Source organism: Anopheles ziemanni, chromosome 2, assembly GCF_943734765.1.
Source record: "Anopheles ziemanni chromosome 2, idAnoZiCoDA_A2_x.2, whole genome shotgun sequence".
In the NCBI taxonomy this organism is placed as follows: Eukaryota; Metazoa; Arthropoda; class Insecta; order Diptera; family Culicidae; genus Anopheles; species Anopheles ziemanni.
In genome coordinates, this window is record NC_080705.1 from 77660660 (window position 1) to 77684553 (window position 23894).

Sequence of the window (23894 nt, forward strand, 5' to 3'; positions counted from 1 at the left end):
TCAACCAAATCTTAACCATCACAGAAGTCATAAGGGCACACACACTTGTACAGAGAGATGGCCACAAATTCGCCCCTTAGTGTCCGGGGGTCCTAAACACTGATTGAGTGTGATTAGATTTGATTAGCTCGCAAGTATGGAAATGGATTCACGGACGTGTGGGAAACCGACCGCAAACGGGAGAAAAGAAACATCCGGATCCTTCGCTTCCCTTCTCGGCTGGATGATGGAAAAAATTTGCACCAATTTGGACACGTGAACGGCACGCGATGGCCGCTCGTCCACGCTGCGGCTTATTTGCCTTTCATTTTACGGGTTACGCGCTGCTGGGAAACGAGTGAGTGCGAGTGAGCCGAAGGGATTCTGATGGGGAGCTTATCGTCCTTACGCGTTAAGCGGTAAAGTACGAGGCACTCCAACACACAGACGCCGCATACACACGACGGTCACCAGTTGGACCATGGCAAGGCGGACTTCCTGTCGCCAGCAGAAGGTTAACCTTCGGGTGAGCAAATTGTGGACTTTCTCCCACCCACCCCAAACCCGTGTGACGATAAATCCCCTCATTATCCGCTGGACCAGTGTGTGTTGTTATTTTTCTTTCGGCCAGTTCAGTTATTTTTAGACCCACATGTTTGGCGAAAAACGAGTCGAAGAAGTGTGTGTCCGTGTGTGTTCGAATGTTTGCAGCAAAACAAAAACCTAAATAAACATCGTCAACGTTTTTGCTCGACAATTTCGCAGCTCACAGATGAAGCTGGACTAACGCGTGAGGTTGCAATCATATTCCTTCCATAATGGGCTTGCAGTACAAATACCGTACGAACCGGTCGGTAAACGATTACGAAATGGAAGGCGGCTACCACCAGGGACGGGGGGGGGAAAGTGCACAAGAAAACGGCCTGAATGTGGAAACCGTTGCAAAACACACACACACACAAACCCACACTCATCCACCAACAAACATTCTCGTGAGCAAACGATGAGACGGCGTATGTTAGCTTTTCCCCCCCAAAATTGATCTTTTCTAACGTCTCACTTTTACCCGCCAACGCACATGTCTATCGCTTTTTGTGACACATTGATTGATTTCCGCCGTCGCTTTGTTTAGTGATTCCACCTCCTGCTTCTCCTCCTCCACCTTTCCCCGGCACCCATCGGAGTTAGGACAGCGAAATAGAGGCCACCGTTTGCAGCCGAAAAGTTCAACATGACTACGAGCGCGATAGTTTCCCGTTTGGCAGGACAAATATTTATCCTTCCCGGCGCGCTTCTCTCGCGTGGCCGCATCTGTCGAAGACGAACGAGACGGTGTCGCCTTGGAACAATGCTAAATGATGTGCACTTCCCGCAGCAGCACCATCATTGTCGGGGCACCCCGACATAAGTTGTCCCAGAGAACTTCGACGGGCTTCTCGTGGCGCGACCGGGCGGACCGGGTGGGGCTGATGAGCAAGATTGGCTTCGGATATCAAATGTTTATACTGGCGATAAAATTGCCATTCTATCACAGCTTAGCAGCTCGTAAAAAGCGATCGGGACAGGAATTAATTTCCCAGACTGTTGCTAATGGCGGTGCTGGATGGAATGGTAGTAAATGAATAAAAACGAGAAACTATGATTTGCAGTTTATGAGGTGATCATCAGCATGGCGCATATTACGCGAACGATGTGTTTGTGGTTCAAATATTGTTACAGCTAACCAAACTGTTTAGGCATAAAATACAGGTGTACCTAAAGAGAGCTTGATTACGTCCTCATGAGGTAAATAATATTATTGTCTGGTACGAAGCGACTTCCTAAATTTCATTATTAGTGTAGCTAGTAAACTACTTGGGTTAACATTCTATTTAATTTAATTTATACCTTGTTACTCAAGACACTAACATACACTACACATTATATATTTTCCGGGCACAAGATGCATCGGCGGCATTTCAAAACACTACATCAAATCTGACCTTTCCAGGGCATATATCTACTCGTAATTTCTACTTCCTTTCCCTTTAGGCGCCCTTTAAAAAGTTCACACGACCTGCCGGAAAATTCCGCATCACCATAGGACGGTAATACTCACTTGATGTACGGTTGGTGCAGGGCGACTAGGCTCGCATGGATCCCGATGCTGACGGCGGCCAGGTGGAAGTAATCGAACAGCACCGGCAGATGGTAGTGTAGCCCCCGGCCCGGGTGAAAGTTCAGTTGCAGGGTGCGGGTCGAGGCAAGCGTCAGGATATTTCCGTTCGTCTGCTCGCCGAACCAGAGCTCTAGGTTGAGCGAGAACTCGGCCCGCTCGATCGACTCCTTCAGGTGGCGACTGTCGACTGTTGGTTGGAGAGAGGGAGAATATTATTAGCGCTGTAAAAAACAGGGCTAGGTCTCGAAAACTTTAGAAACACCCCCCAGAACTTTGCATAATATCATGTAGAGCGCATTACTCGGACGAGTGCACGGTATTACTTTCATACGCCACGAACGATCGGCACGAAATTTAATTTCCAAAATCTTCCACCACACATCCGGATAGGACGACGGATTGCCCGGATCGGAGTACCGAGTGTGTGGCGTGGATGGTGCGTTCTACACCCAGCTCCGATGACATGGTAACCAGCGACCGGATATTAAGCCCAACCGTCGAAGAAGGCAAACCAAAATTGCTCGCCGAAAAGCGTGTGATTGAATTTCGCCCAACTTGTTCGGTTCACCGTTCGGGAAGTTAGCTTCTAGCGCTTGGCACCACGGGTTGCGGTACACTCCATGTCGGTAGCACACAACGTCACCTCAAACAATTGCACTCGTGCCGAAAACCCGAAATCGAACTCCGGGACCGCACAATCCAGAATTTGGCGGCGGGTTCCGAATTTTCGTGATCGATAAATGTCGCTTCACTTCGACTGTGCGGTACGCGGATTCGAGAGGGTGACGGTGTGTCGGTTGAGTTTTTGACATCTGACATGGCGTGCGTCCTTGCCCTCCACCGGATTGTGGTGGACCACCACCGACTCCCGGTGGGTGCTTCCTATTCTGAGAATTTCGAACCCGCCCGTGTGAAGGCGTTGGTGATTTATTCGTTGACATTTTTACGGTGAATTAAGCACAACAGCAATTACATTACCATAAGCTTCTGGGACGGCGCTATGGGTGCGATATTCCTGGACCTAAACAGAAGCCTGTCTGAGGGTAGAAAATACGGATGCCAGAATTCAGGTAAGAACCCTGTGAACCAGCCCAGTGAGTGTCTGCCAGAAAGTTGCTCGATGAATGTTGCTAGTTTACATAGCTTGCGATGGAACTGGGTGGTTGCTGGATGTGCGTGTGTTTGCGTCCACAGCACGCAGAGGCCATGTGGGAAAACTCTTATGAGATTTTAAACTGATTTATCCCTCACTCCCTCCCTCCGCTCGCAAGCCATCCGCCACGTCGAAGGAGGGCATCCGGGTCCGGGTCGTTAAGGGACCTTTTCTGCGATCGAGACGATTTTTCCGAGACATCATAATTTTCCGACCGTAATCAGGGCCAGACCTAACGGGTCAATTAGAGGAGCATGAATTCCGCTCAAACGGGCACCCCGGGAGTGTAACGAGCTTATGAGGAATATTTTAATGATGTCACATTAAATTAATCTGATCATTGTGCATAGTGGAGAGAAAGTGCTGGGATGGAGAGAAGCAAATTAATTTAGTCGTTATTTTCCGACAATTTAAACATGGTTTAAGTGGTTTCGTCTTTGTTCGCAGACAGTCACAGGTGCTTGCTGAACATTATTTAATCGTTAACACTATGTTTAATGTTTTTTTTACACCATTTTAATGATTTTATTTTACTTATGTTTTACATTCTTTCAAATCGACTTGTGGGAAACTAAAAGTAATAATGAAACTATTCGAAACCTTAATTCTGCCCGTCCCCGTCGATAAACAGGGAACACAAGGTACTTATGTCACGCGTCAGTCTCATCAAAACGGCACTCGACGTCATACAAACACCGGCAAACAACACTTCCTAGTCTCGGCTTTGCGTGCTTCAACTTTGCCAGCACGTGTTCGGCCGGGGCATGTTTCCACGAACCGGCCACTAGAAGATTAGTACGCTTGCCGATACACAATACACCCTTAAATTCGTGTCATTCACCGGTTCGACGCTTGCACAACACGAACGGGTAAGACACGGAGAAGTTTCCCAGTCGGTCCGTAGTACAAACCACTTACGGCTTCTGGGCTGAGGCTGAGTAATGCTTCAAATTGATGGATTCTAACTGGGGGAAGCATGAAGTGGTTGAATTTGAAAGCAGTCTCACGTAATACATTTTGAAACTCAAACTCGTAAAAGATGGAGTTTCCACTATGTAAAGACCATGTTTATAACATTGTTTTGTTGTTTAAAATTCTTCTAAAATTTGTTTCATTCTTTGTTTTGATCGTTTAGAGACGAAAATCTAGCCAATTCTCCACCGATAAAATGGGCGTATTGATGTCAACCGATCAGCTGAAACGCCGGAAGAACATTGACGTATGAGTTGAGGAAAAGACGCACAAGAGGTAAAGTAAGAGGGACTTTCAACGGCCCAACGGTTGAAGTAGCGATTAAGTACTATTAAAAAGCACTCGTGCACTGCAGTTGGCATCTAATGGCGCTCGAATTCTCTCGGATCGATTCGCATCCCCGAAGGGTCGACCAACCGTGTCCTGTGTCCTTTTCACCAGCGTGCGAAGCGGGAAAGAGGATGCCGAGGGGGGGGAGGGGGCGGATCATACTCGACCTTTAAGTCGTCGGTATCCTTTTTTACTTTTATTCCCGTCTTAATGTGGCGTCGTTTTTGTTTGCTCTTTCCCTTTTTCCCTCTTTCTTCCTGTCGCGGCAACTGAATCCTAGCAATAGTATGTAACGGACGCATTTGGTAGCGGATCATTTTCCACACGATGTTTTGTAGAGCTTTTCCACTCTTTTTTTCATTATTTGCGTCCAACTCAACCTGTGCTGGGGATGCGAGGGAAACTCGCGGAAACATCGAGAAGATTATCACGTTTTATGAGAGTGCTTTTCATTCGAGTAGTTTTTGAAACGCTCCTCTCAGTGTTTGTCGGTGCAGTTGCGTGCGGGGACAAGGTGAGAGGAAGCGAAACAGTGGAAGAACGTAAATTTGTTTTTGTGTAAAGTATGCGCCTCCCTCCACCTTAACCTATTTTTTTCCTTTTTACCTTTTTTCTTGTCCCTGCGTTGTGCTTGCATTTTGCTGCCTTTTCTGGCAAAGCCAATGTTGAGTGTATGGATAATATTTTGTGTTTTGTGCTATTGTATAAAAATAAATTCTATTTAAATTATTTTTTATTTAATTATGAAGAACAATTCGTTATATATGATACAAATGCACACTAATAAAGAGGAAGTAAAAGAAAGATTAATAAACTCTACCCTTTAGTTCTGGACAATCGATTATAAAAATTATTATAATGTATGAAAAAAAAAATAAAAAAAAACTATAATATGTGTCTAAGATACTGCAATGTTTTGATAAACAAATTTTCAGAATAATATTTTGATTGGCGAATTGTCTTTAAATAGTACTTTAATTTGTATATGGTTTACGAAAGTAAGTTTAATTCTTTTTTCAATCCAATTATAATCATGCACATGTAAAAATCCCATGTCAGAATATTCAATTGACCAATAAATATGAATTTGTAATCTCTCCTCCACCATACGGTTGAATATTGTTATTCGATTTTCTCTTCTTCGACGGCAGCTTTTTCGAAGCACTCTTACTGCAATGCCACATATATTACAATAAATTCAGCTCGACAAGAGCACAGTGGAGCGAACTGGGCACGTTTCGCATGCCATCAAACGCTACTTTACAGTTCGTTTCAAAAAGGTTTTGCACCACAGCGCACGCATGGGAAGGAATCGTTGCCAAAATCGATTCAACGAAACACAACACACTCCCAACCAGTTAGCCATTCTCGGTTCGGTTCCGGATGGCGGGAGGTCGTACGACGTTCTGCTGCAGTTAATGCTATCCTTCGATCCGGGGTCCCTTGGCAGCGGACTTCGGTATCGATCGATCGGGCAAGGGGCAGCACAATCCGTGGAGTTCATCCGATTTCAGCCCATCTGCATTCCGCCCTGAAACCACCTCGACATTCTCGAACAGCTCCCGACACTCTCCCCAGGGCCACTTTCGAGCTTGTGCAGACCCTCGAGTGTTTGCTTAGCAGCACGTTCGGCTGGCCAGCTCAGCTCCTCGAGGTCGACCCACTTGGGTTCGGTGCCATTTTCGCTGCCTTCTTGCTGCCATCGCAAAGCCGTGCCGGGGGTTTCCACCAAGGCGACCGAAAAACCGGACCCCCCCGGGACAGTGGAGACGATGGGTGGGGTGGTGCGAAAGGTATCGAATTTCTGACGCCCCTTTGCCAGAGTTGGGCGCGTACGAACGAGTGTACGGTACATCCGTACGTACCGTGTATCTGGCCAGAAGCCCAGAAATTATGCACAGACAGTGCTCACATTGGCAAGTGTCCCATGCCCCCTCCCCTCCCTCCCTTTTCCCAGGCGAGCAGAATCACGCCACGGAATGGTAGTACGGGGCGCAATTGAAAACGAATGTGCGCATGTTCCCGGCCATTCATTCATGCAATCTCATGCTAGCTCATCAGCACCAAACCAGAGTAGGGCCTCCGATTTGCCTCACAGTCTTGGGATGGTAACGACCGGTCGGGGAGGGAGGCGATATGGGGTGGTGGCATATGAAAATATGGAAAAGTGGATCCTAAAGGGACCGGACGATGGAGTGGGGTTTCAAGCCACACTCGACCCGGAGGTCGGGGCAGACCCTCGCAGCGTAGGGAAGGGACGTGTTCGGTTGGTACGTCGGTTTTCGGACGAATGTGAGACTACAATTTACGATCTAATGGGTTTGCATACGTAACGACCGAATCCGGGCCAGACTCGTCCCAGAAGGAAGAAGGGGAGGAACTTCGGAGCCCTCGGAGCGCGGACTCGAGCGAGCACTCGAGTGAACGAGATGGAGGCAAATAAATAGAGTGATAGACAACGTCGTTACTTGCCATAATCGTCATACAGTGTCGAACAAAAGAGTGTAGGACCCGTACTATTTTTCCATTTTCTTGTTTTTTCAGCGAACTGAATGTCTTTTATGTATCGTTTGTCATATGGTTTTGGCTCTGAGGAGCTATTTGTTTTGATGATCATCATAAACAAACGCGAGACGATCAATAAAAAGCGCCATTACCACCACAATATCGTTAAATACTAAAGCATTCATAACCATTATCTAGAAAGAAACAAAAACTGTTAAGTCTGCTTTAAACGGTAGCAACGTTCCTTTAACGCTAAATGCTCAACCTACAAACATCTTCTGAATCCCAAACTAACACTTGAAAACTAAAATTACCATGGTTATTGTAAACTCAATGCTTTACAAGTGTTGGTTGAAGGTTTCCAGGTTTTTCATGGTTCTTTGTTTTTCAAAGGCTCTTGGTTATTCCAATGTCATTTGACTGCTATCGTTTAGTGAAAGATGCTATCATTTATTAAGCCAATGAAGACCGCTTTAAACGGTTGAAATAATCATTCAACGCTAACGGAAAGTATTAAACACTTTCTGAATTTCCAACCAGCACTAGTAAACCCAAGTAACCATGGCAATATGATTCGCTAGTATGAAGAAACAGCGTTGAGAAAATGATAATGCAGTGCAACTAAGATGGTTGAAAGGTAACAACTGTGGTAAGTGCAGAACCTTATTACAGTATGATATAGTTATCTTTACTGAAACATATTTTCTTATGAACCATATGCACCTCAGTGTAATATTCTACGCACACTTCCGGTGCCGGTTCTAGAACGTTCAAATAAATTGGATGCACAAGGTGTCGATTTGATAACGCTGAGTGCTTTCGTGTACGCATAACAACGAATAAATAAAAGATACGATACCGAGTTGAGTGGCTCGCACGCAATCTCGGGAAAGGACCACCGAACCCCAAAGGCCTCTCCTCGCATCCTCGAGAACATTCTAAGCGGGAGTGTTAGTAAAAGCCCAATCATTACCTAGTAGGTGCGCCCGGAACATGATGACGTCACGCAGCGACACTTCCTCGTTGCGATAGAGGATCTGAAAGACACGCGACGCCCCGGCATCGTCGATGATGGTCGCACCGGAACGGCTATCCGAGCTGGTGGTGGGTGAGTTGCCACTGCTGCCCTCGCCTCCCCCACTCATTCGCGCTCCCCGTTCTCCTCCGCCCATGCCATTACTCGACGGACCGGGGGTGCCCGACACGGAGGAACTCGTGGCGGCCGAGTTGGGCGTGGGCATCGAGCTGCTGGGCATCGACGAAAGGGATCCTCCACCACCGACACCGCTGCTCCCGACCGACGGCGGGCCCACTTCCGGGCGCCCACCCGTGTTCGCCAGCAGAGGAGCACCATTGCCGGCGGAGTTGGTTCCGATCGCCACCAGGCCGGCCCCACCGCCGACGCTTCCGGTGTTACTGCTCGGCAAGGAGCCACTGCCGGTTCCGCCCGCGCTCGCTATCCCACTCGTGCACGATCCGGCTCCGACGCTGCCGTTGGTCGCGCCACTGTTGTTGTTGTTGTTGTTGCTGTGGGTGAAGCTGCTGCTGCCACCGCCGCCATTTTGACTCAGCACCGACTGCACGGAGGGTATGCCGGTGGTTGCCGCGTCCGGCAGGCACGTTTCGACCTGCACCGGAAGTCGGGGTGACACGCGCAGTGAACATCGCACTTGATACAATCTGCAAGATCGGAAAGGAAAAGCGGGCGAGAAGGTTAGTCTATTGGAGTTCGGAACTTCTTTGTAGGGGTTTCAAAAATAAGAACTTTAACTTTTCAAGTACTTTGTATCAAAATCAAATGGCCACTTGTCCACCCGTCTGAGATATGTATACACTGCCTCGGAGCGATTAGGATATCATTGGCGCCGGACGTAGGATTTACGCAGCCAGCATGATCCTATCGTCCGAGCCCATTTTTGTTGCGTTAGCCTATTTTTCTTGCCCGAAGCACAATGAAATAATCCATCGTTGAACCAAGCTGACCAAACGCTGCTATGCACAATTTTCTTCCCTCGGAAAGAATGGAACCATCGTAAAAGCATCGGTTCCGAAGCTTTTCGCAAGCATTTGTGAGTGACAGTTTGGTGTTCGGTGTGCAAGGGATGGGACACGCGCCACAAAAAAAAACAGGAACGTGGAAGGAGCTGCACGCTGAGCCCACCGGGACACCAGGAACACCAATGACGTCCTCTGCCAAGCGACAGAATAATGGTTTTATGACCTCGTTTCGGTCTCCTGACCGGACCGGAAGGGGGACAAGGAAATGAGGCTCGGCACGGCCAACCAACGCTGGGTGGATTAAGCGTCCGAAAGAAGTGGCTCAAACTGTCAGGATCAGATTGTCACTGTTACGAAGTGCTGGTCTTTTTCTACTTAGTACCACAGGTCGCTCAACCCCGAGTCGACCCGGGGTCACGGTTCCCAAAAAAAAAAAAAAAATGCACGTTACGCTTTGTCCTGTTTTTGGGGAGCCGGCTCTGGTTAGGGAAGTTTTCCTTGGTGTGCCGAACCGAAAACATTATTTGGACCAGGATGTCGGTGACATGGTGGTAGGTCTGGCCTCTTTTCAACGTTTTGCCCTATTTTTTGTGAACATATTTTTCAGACATAGGCAATACTTGTTTAAACCTTAACCAACCCAACTTTCCAGACGGGCTCTTTTAGAATAATCATAAATAACAGGGCGAGGAAAGGATTGCAATAATAAAAGAGGAGAAATTGTAGGGCATGTATCAAACGCGAAACAGATTTTATTTTTTTTAAAATATGCAAGTGATTTATTTTACCCTTTCCGATAGTCCATTATTTTAAATTACTGTCATCGTTGAATTTACTATAGTGAAATCAAATTTCACCGGCATCACCCTTTCCAACCACGCTTTTGGCTAGGTAGAATTCGATTTTCGAAGATCCTTATCTGCAACATTTGCGTCCGTGTAAGCTCAGTTCAGACCGACGGAAGAAAAAAGCTAGCGTCCAACGTTCTTCTGCCGTTCCGGTCCATTTGATCCGGTGCCGATCCGGAGGGACGATTTAAAATTAATGATTTCAATATTTTAAACATCGGCCACCTGCTGCAGGGATTTAGTGTTAAGATTGACCCAGACAACACGCCGGACGCGCCGAAAGGGGGAGGGACCGAGCCGGTCGGACGTTAACACGTTACGATGTTTAAGAATGCGTTCAGCCCATTTGTTACACGGTACGGTATTTTCGGCTTAAGCGACCGGGGGCAGTGAGGGGGAGAATGGTTGGGCCGGAAACGACCGGGGAATTCAAACGATTTTTACCCCGGTTTATTCTCTTTTTCGCAATAATCTAATTAAACGAACGACCCGGCAATCTCTAATCCCTTTGAAAAGGAAGAGGCTCCTGTTCGCCGGAAAGGTTCAATCAAATATTTGAGATTTAAAGGGAGAGTTTCAAGTTAGCGTGCTCAAATTTACAGTTTGGTTTATTATATTTCTGTTCTATTATAATTTGGTATGTTGCAATGACAGTTCTTTTCTGTGACATCATCTATTTCTATACAATTTCATTACAATTGTTCTACTAATTTTCTTCAAAACCCAAAATCGTAAAAAAAAACTGTCAAATTCCCAACATTTTTTAAGATAAAAAAGTTGCTTTCACAACAAAATAAAAATCAACCACTTTTATGGATAATAAAGATGTAAAATGTGATCGAAGTAATTGTTCACTATCGGAAGAGTCCCGAAAGCATCCACTAAAAGAGAGCGACGTAAACGATTGTGCAGTAAGAATCGACGAGGATAAAATCGTCCTCGCTTTGCTAACCCGCTGACTAGAGATTTCCAGCGGGGTCGTAAAATATTTTGGCTCATGAAACACCAAGCAAATGGTTGGTTTTAGTACTTTTGAGCCTTTTTTTTGTTGTTGCTGCTGTTTCGAAACGCCGCCGGGAAAGCGGAAGAGAAACGTACGTCAAAACCATGCAGCACATACCACCCGCGGAACGACAGTGAACGCCGAGAGATGGCTAAGACTTTACAGGATGGATCCGTTCCGTTCGCTGCCAAATTACCCTTCCAACCGGCCTCCCCTGCCTTCACTCTCCCACTGGATTCGTTAGTCTTTTCTTCACTGTTTTGCTTTGCCAAACATTTTGCTACTTTGGCGCAGCAAAAGTTTATCACTCCGTTTGCAAAATCCCGGCCAGCAGCGGGAAAATTGTCACGACAGCTTGGACCCTCCTCCCCACCCTCCTGTCTAAACCGCATCGCGCGCGGTGGAAAGCTGGGGGCAAGATTTCTACGCTGGAAATCGTTCAAGGGAGCATTCGAAATGATGCTGAACTTTCCCGGCAAACGGGAAGGAACATGGAAAAAATATAAAACCTTCCCCACCGTCGAGCGCCGTCTCGATGGAAACGAGCGCGATAAGGACTTGGGGCACGTTCCGATTCGCTGTCCAGTGGGCGCTCGATTGGGGATATCCTTGTGCCCGCGTGACCCGGCTACCATTTCCGGCGATGATCGGTTGATAGACTCGATTTGTGGGGTGGTAAAATTTTTTTTCAACCTTTTATTTCTTCGTTCCGCCTGCGAAGCGATGAAGCCAGCAATCCAGCAAAAGAGCATCGGGAGTTCCAAGAATGGCAGTTAGAAGGATTCGTCCCAATGGGTGTGTGTGTGGGTGGGTGGAATTTTCTTCTTGACAGTTCGCTCTATCCGGCATTTATTTGCCCGGGAATGAGAAGTACTCAATTGTCACAAAGTGGGATGGAGTTTTCAGTTCGGTTGAAGAATTTTCCCACCGCGGAACTTCCAGGACCGGTTTGCAATGGGTGGCTGGAAAAAGAGAAGGTGGAGGGCCTTTCCTCCACAGCTGAAACCACCGCCGGGCAGGAAAAACTGTCTCGGTTGAGAAAACTCATTTCCTGCTCAAGCGCGTGGATAATTTTCGGGTCGTCAATAGCGAAGCCAACTTTCCTAATCGTTATTACATAGTTCTGGCGAATGCACTGCGAGCGAATGTTTCATATTGTTCCGAGAAGTGTGCTTGTGTTGGAAATGTGACGGGAGGAAATTGATTTCGTGAATTAAAATACGAGGAATATTGTTTTCCGGCCGGAAAGATAAAAACCAATTTAACAAAATGATGTGTCTTAAATTAAAAATCACCGATAAACTCAGTTGCATTGTTAACGTTGAGGGAAACTTAAAAGTGATTTTTGAAAACAAAACAGAAATTTTTATCCGAATAAAGACAATAAAAAAGGTAGATAAACCGTCTTTGTAAGATGCGCTGCTTAGACTGATGGCTAGAACTAAACGTTCAACAGGTTCAACGATGGCAGTTATCGGAAATAATCACCCCATTACTTTCCTTTCCTGTCGCAAATCAGCGTTTCATGGCCGGGCGATTGCCACGATTGTTTTGCATTTGACTTCCGTCCTCTTTCGCGAGCTTTGTGTTTGATTTTTCCACCCTACGGCCCGGCACTACGTCACGACTCGCTTTGAAGCGACTATTTTTCATCAACCCATCCCGACGGGGGTAGCGACCGCAACGTCAGGTAGGCCGGAAGTCGTGTGAAAATGAATGACTGAACCGAACTCGGGGAAAATCGTTTCCTTCGCCAGCGTGGCGCCATCAAGGAAACTGGCCTGGGCGCGGAATAAACGAGCCTTACTCACGCGCCCCTTGGACACTTGTTGTTGGTGTCGGTTGGGACGGATGGGGGTCATAAATTTCGCCCTGGTCGTTTCCATATCGGGAAAACCCTACTCGAGTGGTTGGTAGGAAACTGGTGGTGGAAAATGAGATCCCCCACAGCGTGCAGCACCCCAATTGCCAGTCAACATCAATCGGTTAACATCGAGTGGGAGGGGAAAATCGCACCCCACGTGCCTGGCAGTCAATTTTTTTCCTTTGTATGCCGCCTTTTTCGACTGCCTGTGCGGGGTTTTCGTCCTTAAATTAATATCCGACGGTTGACGTACGACCGAAGGTGGAAAATGTTTTTCTTATATGCGCGCGCGGAAAACAACAGTGGCGTAAATTCGTCTCCGCCCGTTGACACTGACCTTCCCAAATGAGTTTCTGTAACGTTTACTGACCTACATTTACAAACAAAACCATTTACACAATGCAAGGACTCAAATGAAATGTAGTTTGACAGCTGCGATTATTTACAGTTTAATTGCAAGACGAAATGTTAAATTGTTTTGTAGTTTGACAGAGCCAAGCTCTAATGTAAGAAACCCGACCTAATTAATGCGGTATTTATTTGACAAACAAACGAGCTCGAATTTTCATCCGCTTTGTTATGTTTTCGTATTTCTAACAGCTCAAACAACCCATTTTGTTGTGATTGATGAAAAGCTGGGTGACTTAATATTATTTAAAAAAGAATGTACTGTGTTTTTGAACATTCTCGAAAACATGTTTTTCTCCTCCGATGGTATCGACCCATTGTTGGGGGAAATGAAAGCAACGGAAAGGAATACTTCACCCATGTTTCGGATGCATTCAAAGTTACGAATGAGTTTTGCTTCATATCCGGTGCCCTGTTATCAGTGGTTAGTATCGCAACGCGTCTGTCAATGTAAATTACAATGGGGTAACGGCATCTTCAACCTGGCGGTGAAGTGCTTGGAGTGGAAAATAATGGAAAATGAAAAACTCACTGCCCTGACACACATTTTCCATAGTTGCACAAGCAAGCAAAACCCATAAAGAGGAAGATGCGCGGGGCGGGTTTTTGCATTGTTGACATATTTTTTCCTTCGTGGACAAGTTCTCCTACCCCCCTCCGTTCATTCCCACCATCGGAGATAATTCCGGACAGCGTGGAATTTCCCCGATGCTGTACGAATTTCTTCCCTCCTTGAATGGTGGCAGCAGAAAAATAACTCACTCCTTAGCGTGACGATGACGACCTATTGTGCTTGTTGGCGCCGTTCCGAGGGACCATCTTCCAAGCCAGCGACCGGGCGACAAACAATGCACTGTGCATCGTTCGTAATGTTTTTCCCCGCCCGCCCCTAGCGTTGGCCACCGTTCTGGCGCGGCCGGAAACACACATTCCGCGAACACATGACCCCGTTCCGATTCCGAAGCCCCGCCGGTGCGTCGCTTTTGCTCACATTCGGGGGGTGTGAACGAACAACACATATTTTCATTTTAATCGGAACTGAAGAAAACTTCCTTCCCTGCCTGATGCTCCTAGATTCGCCCTGAGAGGAAGGATATGACAGAGTGACTGACTGACACCGTTGTCGTTGGGAAATTCTTGCACGGATGTAGTATTTATTTTGTCCCTCGCCAGACCTCAAGCATGTGTGTGTTGAGGGAAACAAAATGATAAGCAGAAAATAAGCAAAACTTTGTATTTATTTCTAAAATAGAGTAAACTATTATTTACATTTCAATAAGAATGTAATTGTAGTCTTTAACAATTACAATTTAGATTACCTGTTCGGCATTTTGTTCGGTTACAAACATTTTGACTTGTTTGAAGAGAAGAACATGATTTTGATTCTAGAAACAGTTCAAGTCAGTCCAATACCGAGTGCTTCCCGGGAAAGCAGGTCGGCAAAGGAACATTTCACTCGAAACCAGCAAACCGTTGTTATTTTCCACCGATTCCTGATGGGTCTATGGGAATGTGCTTTTCCTCAACACGCTCTACTCTTCCTCTTGGGGTCTTTGACAATAGCGTACGCCGTTCGACATTGTGGCCTCCGATTGGTACACAGAGCCACCACAAACAAGGGCTCTGCTGTTGTCTGTGTGCGAATCCTTTCTCTCGCTTCGAATGACACCCTCTGATCTCCGCACGAGTCGTTGGCTAAGCATTGCGATGTCCCAAATACCTTGTCGTCTTCGTACCTTGCTGCCTTTTTGGGGAATAACCGGGAAAGCATCCTACCCGTGTCTCTCTCTCTCTCCCTTTCTCACTCTCTAGTTTCGTTGACAATGGTAAAACGTAGCTCGCCAAAATCCTGCAGCATCATTACGAATGGTACAAATATGAAACATGAATGGGGCGTATTTCGCCACCCGCTCGAGCGATGGAAAATCCATTTTCCTCCAGCACAATCCTTTTTCATTTCCGTTTTGTTACACCCTTCGCCACCACACACACACACACGTAAACATGAGATCCAATCTCGACCAGGATTTGGCAATCCTTCAGCTTCGTTCGTTGGCGGGATGGCGCCCGTCGGTGAAATTAGGTGAATGGCCCTGGCTTCAGAAAACGGCGAAACGGACCCAAAACAAGCCACTAAATCGACTCCAACCTAGCACTCTTTCCCTTTATGTCCCGGCGCGATGAGTTGCGGAACGAAAACAGTACCATTCAGCAGCGACTCCGCTGCACATGATGGAAAAGAACGATGTTGTCCCAAGCGGCACATTGGGCCCGCCCTTTTCCATCTCCACCTGATCTATGCTTTACTGCTGAGCATAAGATTTCTCCCGGGTCGCGCTGTTTTTTCCCATTTCCGAAAATTGGAGATGATTATGCTGGGGCAGACAGTGGGAAATGATGAAGAATGGTATGTGTGCATTAAGTGCAAAGCCAACACCGGGATAGGCAAATGTTTTATGACAGTCTTGCTGCGCGGGGCGAAGGTGAAGCAAGACAAACAAGTAATTGAATAAACATCGCCACGCATCTGGCGTGTCTTAAAGGACTCGGATAAGCCGAAGTCCCATTATTGGTGATGGTTTTGTTTTAAACTTCTCCTTCCAAGATGGCGACAACGGGATGAAAAAACATGGACCCGAGTTTTGTCCGGAAGGTGCTTTGGAACATTGGAATGAGATTAAATGTGACGGAAACCATGTTTGATCTGCATAGGAAAACGTTGTTCTAGATTATATTTATATAATATGTATTCTTAGGTAATATATTTTTTCATGGTTTGATGTTGTGCTTGGCATAATTTTTATGCTAAACAAAAAAAATGTTTCGACAGTTTTCTCTTCTCTTTCCTTTGGATACCAAGAGGCGCAGAATTCAAAGGATGTGTCGGATACAAAGAAACCAGCAAGCAACAAGAAAGGCAAACCGATAAGAAGTCCCTGCTTCTTTTCGGAACCACCGCGGAAGAAGCGCAGGATTGAAAAGCTACCGAGCGACCCCGATTCGTCGAGCGTGACTTTGCATTAACTTTAAATGAGCTCGGGGTGCGCGGGAAAACACTGGTACACACTGGTAATTGGGACATCGGATGGCACAAGATTGTTGTTTTGGGTTTGTCGTACGTCGGATCGGTTTTTCGTTCCAGTCGTCTTGTGTCTGCAATGGTTGCCGGTTGTCGGAAAATATCAGCCATTCATTTGCTAAAGCGTACGGGTGGAGTGTCAGCGTGTGATGAATAAATCTTGATACTTTTCCGAACAGAAGCGTCGGTAAATTTCCACCTTCAGGTGGAACATGAACTCAACGGGATGAATAGTTTCAACCAGCAATAAGATATTTTTAAATCCCGCTTTAAAAGCTTATAAATAAAGTTAGAAATTATATTTATTTTTTTATTTTGATACTGGACTAAAAAGTTCAAACCATCCATGCCCCACCGCAGTCGTGGAATTATTGAGAAAAAATAAGAAAAACTTTGCCCGTCCGGTTACGGAACGGATGGGCTACAGTCCTGGGGCAATAAACTACTTCCAGCGAGCGCAACCCGAACCGGAATTCACCTCCAGCGAAAAGCTCTCAACCCGATTACACTCGAACATAAACAAATAAATTTTAATGAGAAAAACTTTTCCTTCTAGTCCGCCCTGCTCAGTGGGGGAGAGGGGGGAGGGGTGACGGAAGGTTGGTAACCAAAGCAGGGTGGCAAAGGTGAGCGCCATCCTGTTACAAGGACGCACAGGTGATTCATTATACATCGAAACGGGGAAAAGAGAGACCGAGAAAGGGCGAGAAGCCCAAGGCCCCGGAAAAGAGCCATGGGTAAGGGTGAAAAAGTATTTGCCTTCGCGTGGGTAAAAGATACACTCAAAGTGTGTCTACCAAAAAACCGGACCGGAGCTGGTTCTGCTCTGGACATTTCAATTTTAGCTTAAGGCCTAGATAGCGGAAAGATATCCCTGCTGCAGGAAAAGTCCTGCCACCAGTAACCGCAACCTGTGTCTATGCTTTGTGTTGTCCTACTACTTATCGTGAAACGTTATGAGATCACGCGACCACCAGCCGTGCTTGATTTGCAAGTGCATACTTGGAAAATCCGGCTGGGAAATCGGTTTTTGCAACTCTTTCGGCGGACGTGCTGGAAAACACAAATGTCAGCGCTAGTAGCCGAACGGCCACATCCGGGTTGGAAAAGCGGATAGGACTTTTGCGGTATTGGTTCTACTCAATAAATCAGCAACCAGAGAGGAAGCGTATTAATATTTCAACCGGATCACGCACCACTCGACAACATTTTCCCTTGGCCCCCCGTTGGCAATCTTTCGATCTCGGATTGAGCTAATCCTTCGTTTAATATGCTGAAAAATGTATGATAAAGTTGTACAGCCTCCTGTCGGGTGTTTGCTCAGTGTAAGTTTTGCTGAAGAGTTTCAAAAAAGGTTATGGAATTCTGTAGTTTAAATAATCTGAAATAAACTTACTTCAAGTGAATATAATTTATTAAATCTTATCCATAGTTTAAACTATCGAATCAAATATCGAACAAAGAGTTTCCATTCGCCAGGGGTAATCGTATTTTCGATTAATTTGAAATCAGTTTTCTCAATTTTTCGCAGAACGCATTCTGCTGTCCAACAGGCGTGGAATGCGGCCAACGACCTAGAAATGTCACGGTTGGCCAATCAGGCGGGTAGCCAATGGTCCTGCTCGTCTTCGCAATTACGGGCACGCAACCAGACAACCGGGCGCACACGTTGGTCCGACGGAGACCTGATTGATGGTCGTCCTGCCGCCATGGAATCAAATTCGAATTATACCCATTTTGAAAGAACCTCCTCCAGCCAGGGAAGCAAGAAAGGAGGGTGTTGGCCATGGTGGACATCACATTACCCGGCACAGCATACATCAAATTGCGTGTGGAGGGTGTATTGGATATTGTCCTCGGGAAAGCTTTCCCTTGAATGCAATACGGACACTTGCGCGTTGGGAAATTCAATTACCCAACACACGTGCAGCCAGGCCTATTGAGGGACGTAGGGACATTACCGTTGGTCCTTAATTTCAATCCACCTATTGGAGAGTGTATGAGTGTTTGTGTATGTGGTTTGAAATCACCACATCGGGTTCAATCCCAGTCCTATCCCGAAAAGAAGCTACCCGACGTAGGATTTCATCGATTCTATGGTTGAATTTCCACTGCGTACGCACACTAACGAACGCAATGTGCAGTTGGTTCATTAAAATACGACACCAACAACCATATCACGACCTCCCCGGATACGGTCGGACGGCGGAAGAAGGCGACAACCCGGCATTGCTGGAATTTAATTGTAATTAGATATTGCCAGCGGGTGAAATGGCGATCGATTGGAAACGAAGTTACACCGTGACGCGAACGCTTCCTCCGCCATTTCTTTACGGAACTGATTGCATCAAAGCGTCGGTTCAAAGTATGTCCCCAGACATTCCCAGCGGAAATTGGTTGCGAAACTGGAGCTGACGACTTCCGCTCCATTAAGTGGAAAGTGGGAAGAAATACAGTGACACATAATTTGTCTAAAGTAGGAAACAAAGCGCCACAAGTAGAATTGATGTAGCTTTTTACTCTATATATTGCTTTATTACGGTATAGTCAAACGTGAATAATTTAAAATGTGATGGTAACCCAGATTTACTTCATATGAAAGTGTGTAACACGTCTGTCTTTGCGTGGTGCGTAACGAAATTTGAACAAATTTATTCTCATGTTTGCATTACAATATTCAGATAAATTTGACATTAGAGGAAAGGTTATGGTATTTCATATTATTCAGCTCAACAAAAAAAGTTTTCTTTGGTAGCCAAATCTAACTTCATACATTCTTTTTGAAGCACACAAGATATTTTATACATGTTTTTCTAGGTTTTGCCAGCTTTTCAAACTGTGTGATAATTCTTTAAGATTGGTGGCCATGTCATGACTTTTTTAAAATATAAACATAGACAAATCCCTTGCTACTAAATAATTTTTTAATAAAAAAACCAAATAATTTCTTTTCTAAATATAAATAAGAAACGATTTAAAACAAAGCATTATTCACAGCTCATCACAGCTGCCACCCACTGACGTTAGCTAGAACAGTTACCCAGTGCAATCGTTTTCACAAAAGGCAAATGAAAAGCGCTTTGCACCTAATCCCCCGGCAGAAAGGAAAATAATGAAAAAAAACCAAGACCCGAAAGATGCCATACATATTAAACACGAATCTCGTGTCAACTTACCCGCGCTGAAACAGATCCACATTGTAGAACTTGTACAACTCGACCGCGAACTCGACCGTCGCCTGAAGATCGGCCATAATCCCGCGATTAGCCTCTTCGCTCCTTGCGATTTCTTTTCTGCGCCCTTGTTCGATCCGATGGCCGAGCGGCGGCACGTCGTGGTGCAGTATAAATTTTACAAACCTTCACCGCCACACACTTACGCACGAGCACAGGCACTCGCACACACTTTGGGATTGTATGATCACATCACAGCAGGCCCGGCGCAACGTTCGCCGCTTGGTCGCTTAACCAGCTGCTGCTGCTGCTGCGGCGATGGGAGGCGAAAAGTAGACGAAATGAATAAATGAAACGAAACACAACGCGCAGATATTTCTACCTCCACAAACACACAACCTTTTTGGACGGCGCACACCGCACACCGTCCGCCGTTGTTTATCCGCGGCCCTTCCAGCGGGGGAACTGCAAAACTGTTCGCCTTTCAACACTTAATTCGCTTCCGTTCCATTTTCCGGCTTCCGAACGCGCTTTTCCGGGGATGGCTTCGGTAGGGTTTCTTTTTCGACAATATACTTCCTTTCGGTGCACCGCCGTCGGTTTCGGGAGTCGACGACTTTCGTGGCGAAGGAAGGAAGGAAAAAAAATGATAAGACGCACCCGCGACAAGAAAGCACCACAACGGTTTTACATTTTTTCGCCAACTTTTCCCTCCTTCCTTTTTCGCTCCGGGCTCCGGGCGAGGTTTTTCGATGGTTACGTTTTCACTCTACCTTCCCCTCTACGCGTCAACTCCGGCTCCGCTAACCGTATCGAGTCCATTTCCGGGAGCGCTTTCAGCCCCGTTGGCTGGGTCGGGAAAATGGCACCACCACCCAAGCCCGATTTGCCGAAGGCATCGAATACGCTACAAACTTCCGGGCATGGGAAAGGAAGTTGCTCCGACTGCGATCGTTGTTAAGTTTTTTTTTTTCGTATCCACTTTTGTCGCCCTCCTGTAACGATTTGCCGTGAGGGACGATATGATGGCGAGAGCAAGAAAACCGGCCCGGGATTAGATGTGAACGACGTGAAAACGTTTCGCGAGGATTTCAGTTTTTACACTAGAACATTTCCACTCGTTGCGGGTTGTAGAGGGTTGATGTTTTATTCACTTTGTTCGCACGAATCGATCACATATTGCCACATAAATTTTTCCTCATTAATTGGATTTTAAAGAAAAAGAAATATACATTTACTTCAAAATCTTTCCTCATTTACGATAACTCATCTTGTATAAGCGCAGGTCACAACGAGAGCTATAACTGCAATAATAAAACTATCTCTCCAAACAAACATACAAAGCAGCGATTGCATGAAGAAGAAGTACACTATTTTTGAGAGTTCCACATTCAACCGTACTTGACCAAAGATGCATTGCAGGTCGTAAAGCAGTTTGCGATCCACAATTTTCCACTTCCCAATAAACCTCAGGAATCCCGGGACGAATGGGATCGTCGGGAAATGCGGAACGGTTGCAGCAACTGCAATTGCTCATCCTTCAAAGTGCTGTCTTCGAGGAGCACAACAAATCCTCCCTCCTACATCCTTCGCTTTCTCTCGGTTCAAGTGGCAGCTAGGAAACAGGAAAACGTGATAATATCGGCAGTAACAGAGGAAAAGGGATCAGTGGGAAACGCGAAGGGCCAATGACTTCCACTCCTGGCCCGTACTTCCTGCTTCAATTATCGCCGCTCTGTCCGGTTCGGTCACAGGAGGTTACTTTGTTTCACTTCCGCTAAGCTTGCTAAGGGGGGAGAGGGGGAGGCAAACATAGTGCTGGGCGGATGGACTTTCTTCCGGACCGCATCTTCCTTTCATCGAGCATCGATGTTTTTTTCGTGTTTTTTTTCGGACGCTACAAAGTTTTCCACCCCCAAGACCCGGACTACTGGAAGGACGGGTGGCACGATGGACAAGTGCAGGAAAACAGAGGATGTAGTAAAATCCGAACCGTAAAGAATGAACGGAAACGAAAAGCTAAGAGAAAAGTGGTTCAGCTTCGTTGATTTCGTGCGGTTCTTGGGTTGCATGTTTTCTTCCTCCCCCCTGTTTGTATGTGCCTTCCTTCACGTCCGGCTTTCCAATGGCGGTGAGAATCACTCGAGATTGCACGTCGTTTTTCATCTCCGAACTTCCGATGGGTTTTCCATACCCGGCGGGTCCCTTCGGGGAGGGTATTATTTATTTATTTTTTCATATCTTATCTGTTCGGTCGAATCGTTTTCCTCTTAACAAACCACGGCGGGGGGAACGGAGGTTGCCCTGTCCAGCCGCAATGTGGATGGATTTGCAGGAATTGAATTCCTGAGCGTTCTCCCATTATTTGTGTTACTGCTTTTCCGGCTAGGGCGTTTTTATTTCGTTTCAGCGGTTCTCTTGTTTGCTCCGGTTGGTTTTTGGTGTCCTTCTATCGTCGCTCGGTACGATGTCACATGTGGCAAAGGCAGCTTTGGAGGCCGAAAGAATTATCATCCTCTTGTCAAAAGTTTTCCCGGGTAAGGAATGTCTCCCGGTGGCCGCTAGGTGTGAGAGCTATTGAGACATTTATTGGATTGGGACAGACACACACACACACACACACACGGAATACCGATGTTGTCCGGCGGATGGTGTCGAAGGGAAACTTGTTTGTGTCGTCCTAATTCTTAGCCACACTGTTCCGACAGTAATTGCCTGCCGAACGATCGAAACGGGCGCTGAACGGTAGGCTTTCCAAACTTTAGCTAGAAAACAAATGGTTTCTATCCGTTGGAGTTCAGCATAAATTGTGAGTTTCATTTCTATCAATAAATGGAAACATGTGTAATAATGGATAAATTTTTCGACACATTAAACCATGAGAGAATATTTTACTTTTTGAAAGGTTTCAAAAGTTTTTCAAATAAAGCTAGGGCGTTTGGTTCTACAATATTTACTATTAAGAGCTCAAAAAAATTATTCGGGTCATAAATCAATACAAATGGCTAAAAATATAAAATTTACTGAACGAAGAAAACCCGAAAAAGCCTATCTTCTTCTTTCGGTCTGAATGAAAATATGAATCCGAAATTTTTCATCCCAACGATTTCATTCCCTCGACTGTTCAATAAATGGCAATATATCTGCAAAGCAAATACGCTTTGACTGTACACATACACACACACATCGAATCAAGAACCGATCTACCCGTTTCTCCATCTGCTGATACGCTTCATGGCCACATTTCCTTTCGTTGCGGATCCATGCGGGGGTTCATAACCGGTGCACCGAAATGAACCCTGTGTGACCTTTCGGTTTCGTTCGTTCTTCGCCGAAGGAAGGAAGAAAAAAGAAACGCAAGTAGCAGAACCATAAATCGGCCACCGGGAAGTGAAGCGTGGCGATTTCAGCCGTTCTGTTATCACTCCGGAGATAATCGCACGGCAATATACCCGGCCGATAGACATTATGTTTGCCGAAAGGTATTATGAATATTAATGAAATATGGCCCGATGTGGGCATCGCAGGTGTATCCCGATGTACTTTCCAATGGTTTCTAAAATTAAACCAACCCATGCCATGCTGACTTTTATTTTCATATTTGAATTGCGCCTTCGAAGAATGGAAAAATCGATCCGGTGCACGATGAAACACCGGGCGTCTCCATGCAGCTCAGGCCGGGGCCGCCATCGCAAGGACGATGAAAAGAACTTTGGACGACAGAATGAATTCAATTATCGTTAACTGGCAGGGTAATACATATTCATGATCCCATGGTTCTACGATGTCCCGTGACGCGCTCCATTATGCGCTTTTGCCCTCGCCCCTTTTCCTCCGTTGCCGGCTAGAGTCGAACGAAAACTTTTGCTACCGTCAATTATGGGCGCCAATTTTCCGATGCAGGTAACTTTACGAACCTGGCTGGTCGGTGCAAGGCAAAGCAAACAAGGTCCTGTGGCCCAATGGCTCCCGGAGGTTGGTTTTGGTGCGAGATGTTCGGATTCGTTGCCGAATAATAATTGAAAGTAAAAAAAAAAGACGAGACTTATTGGCCAGCATGTGCAATGAATGTGTTTTAGGCCGGAGGAAAGCCATACAAGAAATGCATGCATAATTTGATCAAATTTATGCATTGCATGCAGAAAATGTAGGTACAATAGAACATGACATATCTCTTTTATTTTCATGCACCAGAATCCTGTCAAGGGTAAATGTAGTTCGACATGTAACATAAGTTTCATTACAGCAGAGTATTAAATATGTAGGATAATTGAATGCTTCAAAAAGCTTGGCATCCCACGTCTCACATAATTTTATCCTTTCGCTCAAAGTGAGTTACAAATTTTTGCATTACATCTCGACGAGATTGGTTTTGCATTCGCTCTCCTACACACCCTCATCGGTTGGCCTTACCTCAACTATTT

The 23894-nt window shown here is 46.0% G+C and overlaps 1 protein-coding gene across 1 annotated transcript in view; it reads right to left on the reverse strand.

Annotated features, from left to right (window-relative positions):
* Window positions 1–19550, reverse strand: part of LOC131281145 (uncharacterized) — a 30086-nt gene extending 10536 nt beyond the window's left edge. Inside the window, exons 1-3 of the mRNA XM_058310404.1 lie at window positions 19474–19550; window positions 8071–8777; window positions 2078–2324 (exon numbers count right to left, since the gene is read on the reverse strand). Of these exons, the coding sequence (XP_058166387.1) occupies window positions 2078–2324; window positions 8071–8777; window positions 19474–19550 (1031 nt within the window). The remainder of the gene's footprint in view (window positions 1–2077; window positions 2325–8070; window positions 8778–19473) is intronic.
* Window positions 19551–23894: the final 4344 nt, after the last annotated feature.